General features: G+C 41.9%; 1 protein-coding gene across 3 annotated transcripts; it reads left to right on the forward strand.

The window, feature by feature from the left end:
* Positions 1–410: 410 nt before the first annotated feature.
* Positions 411–5928, forward strand: LOC137962718 (auxin response factor 18-like). Of its 3 annotated transcripts, none has more exons than XM_068809748.1 (5): positions 411–487; positions 917–1629; positions 1880–3338; positions 4481–5346; positions 5533–5928. In XM_068809748.1, exons 3-5 carry the CDS (start codon positions 2214–2216, stop codon positions 5600–5602), a joined length of 2061 nt encoding a protein of 686 aa, XP_068665849.1. In that variant the 5' UTR covers positions 411–487; positions 917–1629; positions 1880–2213; the 3' UTR covers positions 5603–5928. The 3 variants fall into 3 exon arrangements, with proteins under 3 accessions (XP_068665849.1, XP_068665848.1, XP_068665850.1); XM_068809747.1 differs by lacking the exon at positions 411–487 and having other exon boundaries at positions 511–1629; positions 1880–1989; positions 2115–3338; XM_068809749.1 differs by lacking the exon at positions 411–487 and adding an exon at positions 511–793.
* Positions 5929–7003: the final 1075 nt, after the last annotated feature.

Here is a 7003-nt window from a genome sequence, read left to right on the forward strand (position 1 = left end):
GGGTCGAATCGCTAAGCACAACCGCGAAGATGTTTCCATTTTTGTAAAACGTACTCGCGCCGCCCTCTTCTCTCCTCTGGTTCATGCTTGTTTTTCTTTTTCATTACTGGGAACAAAACGAGAGAGAAATGTTAATTTGGTGGGATCATTGAAGCGAAAGAAAGAAAAATTGCATTTTTTTTGGCAAGCTCACATGACATTAGACGTCTACCTACTTACACGTTGAACGACTGATCCCTGAACTAATTCTGATGACCTTCTTCCATTAATTTTTTTAACTCCTCTCGTCTCTCCCAAATCTGAATACTTGTCCTTGCCAGACTCTCCTCCTTTAATCTCTTCATCTTCCCTTTATTTATTTTCTCTCTCGACTGGCTTGGCCCCCCTCGGTAAATTGGAGCTGGAGTTTTGTAGAAGAGATATTGATATTTCCTCGCGAGACGAGACGCGGAGGCGTTCAGATCAGAGCTGCCGTCTGTCACTCAGAGTACTCTCCTCGCTCCTCGCTCCATTAGCTTTTAATTAACAGTCAATAGATCCCTTTCACGACTTGTTTTTCCGTTTAAGAAATTCCCTCGTAATTTTTTAATGCAGTTTTTTTATGCCATGGCTCTTTTTTAGATTTTTGTTGTCTTCTGGTGAGGGAGGGAAGAGGGAGTTTCAGATCTGAGACAGAACAAAAAGATAAGAATGAAAAACAGATTGAGAGAGCGAGACCGATCTTAGCTTTAGTTTTGTTTTTTTCTGGTCTAAGCTTTTCAAAATCTCTCCTCCCTTGCCTGGACGATTTCAGGTCCTCGACGCCGAATTTTGCCTCCTCTACTTTCACTGCCCAGCAGTCTCCTTCTATTTTACATTTTCCTCGGGTTTCTCCTCCTCCTAGTGCTCAACCCTTTGCTTAATGACTTCTTCTCAGGAATTTCGCAACATCTGACTCGGCCGCTGAATTTTCGGGTTCGTAATGACTCTAATTACTACGAGTGGAGCAGGAAGTTGATAATGAGATACTTGTGCTCGCTAATCGCAAATATCGACTCGATTTTCAGATATTTTCTCGTCTTCGTTCTCCCGTTTCTGTCTAGTTGGGCTTAAAGAAAAGACTGCGGCTTGAGGAGGTTGCTGGCCTCCTGTTTTTCTGAAGTTTGACGGAGAAAGGGGAGAGAAGAAAGCTTCACAAAGCAGAGGATCTTAACTTTATTTCTCCTCCTCACATACCGCTGAAAAAATACTAGGGAGCGGTAGCGGATAGTAGACGTCGGTGCTCCAAGGAGGAACTCCGAGGTCTTTTGCTTCCTGGATTAACTTCTTTTGAGGTCCAAGTCATAAAGGAGATTTCGAGAACGGTTTTAACTTTCCCTATCCCACAAAATTTAGGGCTTGGTCGGTGACCGGGACGCAGTAGGTGATGAATTTTGCCTTGTGACAGAGGGAGGGGAAGAAAATTTGAGGTTTGGGGTTTGAAATCCGCGCTAAAAGGACAATCTTCAGAGTTTTTGGGTTGTGATTATGATGAGATTGAAGAATACTGCCAGTAATATATTTTCATTGGGTTTCTGAAGGCTTTCAAGGGTGTCTCAGGATGCTTGAACGACATGTCTGGTTGTTTCTTCACTATTATGTGCATCGAAGGTATACCGTTTTCTCGTAACCAGTAGCTATTTTGCTTCCCTCAAGCTGGAATATCCTGTAAGGTTAAATGTCTGCAGTCGCTTCCTTCTCTCCCTTTCTTAGTGCTACATTCAGTTAAATTGAGGTGGCTTCTTTTCTTCGTGCTTCCTTCTTTTTCTTCTTTTCTTCTTTATACATGCGTGATATCCTTGGACTTGTCTCTATGGAAAATCGATGAATGTCTGATGGATCGTGATATTTCGTTGGACAGGGAGGGTGTCTTTCAGTACTCTACTTTTCTATGATTCTTTCATTGGAGGAGACAGACATAAAGAGGCTTTAGAGGAAGGCTGAAGCTTTTGCTTCCGTTCTTTTCTTTTGGTGAATAGGTTTTGCAGTTTTTGTTTTTAAAAGTTGTATAGTAGTGATCTTTTTCTTCTTTTTTATGTTTTAATATTCTCCTGTTAGCTTCTTCTCCGATGTATATAATCTCTGCTTTCTTACAGGAATATTTCAGATACAGATAAAAAGAGAAGCTGCTTTTTTATGCTTTGCGTCCTTTATTTTCTCGATCATTGTAAAGTCTTCGATCTTTCAAATCTGAGATGATGACTTTTGCTGATCCGTGCAAAGAATCCATGAAAGAGACTGAGAAATGCTTGGATTCTCAGCTCTGGCATGCCTGTGCTGGAGGGATGGTTCAAATGCCACCTGTGAATTCCAAGGTCTACTACTTCCCACAGGGGCAGGCAGAGCATGCCAATGGGACTGTCGATTTTAGCAACTGCCCAAGAATTCCAGCTCTTGTACTCTGCAGGGTTGCGGGTGTGAAATACATGGCAGACCCTGAAACTGATGAAGTTTATGCAAAGATCAGATTGGTTCCTGTTAGGAGCAATGAACCTGATTACAACGAAGATGATAATGGGCCTGGTTGTAACGGATCTGATGTTCCAGAGAAACCTGCTTCATTTGCCAAGACACTGACCCAATCTGATGCCAACAATGGTGGGGGATTTTCAGTCCCTCGTTACTGTGCAGAGACTATTTTCCCCCGTTTGGACTACTCTGCTGATCCACCAGTGCAGACTGTCCTTGCTAAGGATGTTCATGGTGAGATTTGGAAATTTAGGCACATTTACAGAGGGACACCTCGTCGGCATCTACTAACAACTGGTTGGAGCACTTTTGTTAATCAAAAGAAGCTTGTTGCTGGGGATTCCATTGTTTTTTTGAGAACAGAGAATGGGGATCTCTGTGTTGGAATCCGAAGGGCAAAGAGAGGGGCTGGTGGTGGGCCTGAGTCACCCTCAGGCTGGAATGCAGCCACTGGGAACTGTGTCTCCCCATATGGAGGGTTCTCAGTGTTTCTAAGAGAAGATGAGAATAAGCTGATGAGGAATGCGAGCAGTGGGAACATGAATGCCAGTGGGGGTTTGAGAGGAAGAGCTAGAGTGAGGCCAGAATCGGTTATCGAGGCTGCGACACTTGCTGCAAATGGACAGCCTTTTGAAGTTATCTACTACCCTAGAGCAAGCACACCAGAGTTCTGTGTGAAGGCAGCTGCTGTGAGACAAGCAATGAGGATTCAATGGTGTTCAGGAATGAGATTTAAGATGGCTTTTGAAACTGAGGATTCTTCAAGGATCAGCTGGTTTATGGGAACCATATCTTCTTTTCAAGTTGCAGATCCTACCCGGTGGCCCAATTCACCATGGAGGCTTCTTCTGGTATTAACTTCGTGTTCAAAATATCGTAATTATCAAACATAAATGACATGCTTATGTGGGTGATTCCATGAGATTAACCACTTATTTCATTTTCTGATTCTTGTGCCGCGGTACCTCTGCAAACTGTTTATATTTTGCATAAAAACACGTCTAAACTCTGTGTTGGTGAATGCTCCTGAAAGGGTTGTCTTTTCCTATATAGACATGAATACCAGAATCTCTGCGAATGAGACCAGTTACATGCATGTTTTAGTACCTTTTTTGTTTCTGAAAATGGTGCATAGCTTTTATTGATATAGCCAAACAAGCTTAGAGTAAAACATAGTGCACAACATATACTACATCCTAGGCAAAATCAAACAAGAGAGAGATGGTCTGAAGGAAAGAGAAGTTTTGAATACACTAGCTTTAGCAAAGTGATCAGCCACTGAGTTGGCAAATCTGGTAATTTTTTCCTAACAATGCCCCAATCTGAACTTAGGTCTGTTATCTCATCAAGCACCTGGCAGAGTGCTTTATGTGATTTAGGGTTTAATATTTATCAATTTGATGTTACTAAAGTTAAAATGACTTCTACTATTTTTCTTTATGTGATTTCTGCATGAAGACAGGAAATGCATCTCTATTTATATTGCAGTTGCTCAAACTTTATGTCTTTACTCTGTAATCATGGATTGAATCAGCTAGCGTTATCTGTCGTATGTAAATCTTGGAGTAACTTTAGTGTCTGGTCTTGATAGACATGGTCAAACTATTTTTTTTTCATGTACATAAATTTGGTTGCATGAAATAAAATTTAAACTACATTAGCTTTAATGTTAATTCTAAATGTTCTTTCGTTCCTATTACATTTTAGGTTATTGACCGAAGTAAAAATTCTATGAACATTGCAAAAAGCTGAACAACTTCAAGAGTCTTGTGTGCAAATAATGTATACAACCTGTGGCTCTAGGACTACTACACATGCTGGACGGCAAACATTTTAAATTTACTGGAAGATTTTGGAAATCTTTTGATTCTTTGCTATACGTATCCATGAGGATGTGCAATTCTAGTTTATGACAAAAGAGAATCTAGTCTTTGATATTGATTTTTTTTTTTGTTCCTCATCATCATTCTTATGGCAAAAAACTGTGTATCAGGTGACATGGGATGAACCGGATCTGCTACAGAATGTGAAACGTGTCAGCCCGTGGCTGGTTGAGTTGGTCTCAAACATGCCAACTATCCATCTGACGCCTTTCTCGCCTCCGAGGAAAAAATTGCGGCTCCCACAACACCCCGATTTCCCCCTCGATGGCCAACTTCCAGCACCGAACTTTTCGGGCAATCATTATCCCCTTGGGCCCAGCAGCCCCTTGTGTTGTCTCTCTGACAACACTCCTGCAGGCATACAGGGAGCCAGGCATGCTCAATTCGGTATATCTTTATCGGATCTCCACTTCAACAAACTGCAGTCGGGTCTGTCTCCGGGCAGCTTGCAGCGCCTTGATCAAAACCACTCCTCTCCACCTTCCAGAGTTTCTCTGTCAGGAAGCACGTATAGCATCTCTGATAATGTCTCTTGCTTGCTCACAATTGGGAATTCTGCACGGAGTGCGAAGAAATTAGATGCAAAGGCCCCACACTTCCTTCTCTTTGGCCAGCCCATCCTTACTGAGCAGCAGATATCACTTAGCAATTCTGGAAATAGTTCCTCAGATGGTAACCCGGAAAAAACAACAAACTTCTCATCAGATGGACAACCAGACAACTCATCTGGTGAAGGTTTTCCTTGGTACAAAGATCGAAGGACAAGTGAGCTAGGACTGGAGACTGGACAGTGTAAGGTGTTCATGGAATCAGAAGATGTGGGACGAACTCTTGACCTCTCGGTGCTTGGTTCGTATGAAGAGCTGTACAGAAGGTTGGCACACATGTTTGGCATTGAGAAATCAGAGATGCTGAACCATGTTTTGTACAGAGATGCAAGAGGCGCACTAAAGCATACAGGAGATGAACCATTCAGGTGAGCTTTTCGATATTTTGAATGGCATGTGATAATCTTATATTTTTAAGGAGCAATACTCTATGGGACGAGCGGGTTTATTCATTTTGCTTTTTGATGAATCCTTTCGAAAATTATCCCCCCCACTCATTTGACTATTGATCAAAACCTTTTTGTTTTTTGTTTTTTGTGGGTTTTATGTTGCAGTGAATTTATGAAAACGGCTAGAAGGCTGACAATTCTGATGGATTCTGGCAGTGATAACATAGGCAGGTAGAAGAAGGATAGTTTCTGTCGTTAAATGTACAGTTGAACAAAGAAGATCTTTGTTGAAACCTACTTTCTTTCGTGGATAAACCCCTTTATCCATTTTTGATTGTCTTTAAAGATGGTATTAAGTTATCATTCCTTGAAGCAAAATGGAGGAGTTTTAACCCATTTTCACTCTTTTTCTTATGGCGTCTTTTCTTGCACATGGCACGATTGAGGAGGTACACACATGTTATATATCCTGTCATCATGGATATCTATTTCTTATACATGAGAATGTAGACATTCATCTGTGAATTGGAAAATTTTTAGAATGGCAAGCTATTATGAATCTCTTTCTGGGTTCTTTTTTCTTTCTTTCAACAACAAATGTCATGTTTAAGACCAGTTTGTGAGGCTGTAAATTTTGTTCTCTCCAAATGCAAATGCAAATGCAAATAGAAATGGAAATGCAAGAAGAATGCAATTGAATATGAAGAACAGAGAATAAAATGCGGTGAATGAGAGAGTCCAGCGGTTACTGATCAAGACTCATGTTTCCGTTCCTGGTTTTTTTGCAGCCGGAGCAACAACGCCCAAAGAAACAGCACTTTCGTGTTTAACTAGGATAAAAATGGCGCGTACGGAACTATGCAGGAAGCATCGGCGTACGTCACCGAATTCGTTTAGGTAGGGAAAAGAATCCCATCTCAAGCGATGACGCCGATCTCGCTTCTGCTGCATCTCATCAACGAGTTTCGAATTTCATTGCGTGTCACGGCTCCCAAGATGGCTACAGAAACGAGGCGAAAAGACAGCCGAGTTCAAGTCAAGATGACGTCATAACTTTGGTAAATGACGCGAATTTCCTTCTTCCCCATGACTCGGGATCTCAAAAACCGTTTTTTGAGATAGTAAGAGAGCCAGAAAAACGCGCCTTAAAAAAATGGAAGATAAGAGGTTTTTTTTTTTTTAAAAAAAAGGGTTTGCTTGGAAACATGTCGGAGTATTCACAAAAGTCGCACCGGTTTTGTAGGGCCACTGAGTCACGATCACCAGCGTTTTACCCATAACCCGCACCTCGTTCTCCGTTAGGCACGGTCCGGCGTAGCTCCAATTTAAAGACGGCCTCAGCCTTCCACGTGTAAGTGTCATCTCTCGTTCCTCTTTACTTGGTTTTGTTGCTCTTACCAAATGGGTGCGTAATGCGCATCCACGTTGCCACCGTGGAGTGGGCGGGTCGCGGGTCTCGGGTCAACGAAAGTCTGGCCCGACCCCCCGGACGGCGCAACATTCGCATCCCAATAAAATGATGAAAATCTTCCTCTTTGCTTGTCTTTTCCCTTTGTTAAGACTAAGAAAAAGCTTATATTAATGTGATTTTAATGCATGTCCGTGATTAGGACCCTGGACTTAGGCGGTTTATATC

Source organism: Aristolochia californica, unplaced genomic scaffold, assembly GCF_029961685.1.
Source record: "Aristolochia californica isolate CCGP_79_NKW_82.1479 unplaced genomic scaffold, dmAriCali1.0.hap1 SCAF_4, whole genome shotgun sequence".
Taxonomy (NCBI): Eukaryota; Viridiplantae; Streptophyta; class Magnoliopsida; order Piperales; family Aristolochiaceae; genus Aristolochia; species Aristolochia californica.

Bases quoted from the DNA above. Each gene is read 5' to 3' on its own strand.
- LOC137962718 (XM_068809748.1), top strand. From the start codon at position 2,214: ATGATGACTTTTGCTGATCCGTGCAAAGAATCCATGAAAGAGACTGAG. The intron at 3,339-4,480 runs GTATTAACTTCG...ACTGTGTATCAG, and splicing joins CACCATGGAGGCTTCTTCTG to GTGACATGGGATGAACCGGA. The intron at 5,347-5,532 runs GTGAGCTTTTCG...TTTATGTTGCAG, and splicing joins ACAGGAGATGAACCATTCAG to TGAATTTATGAAAACGGCTA.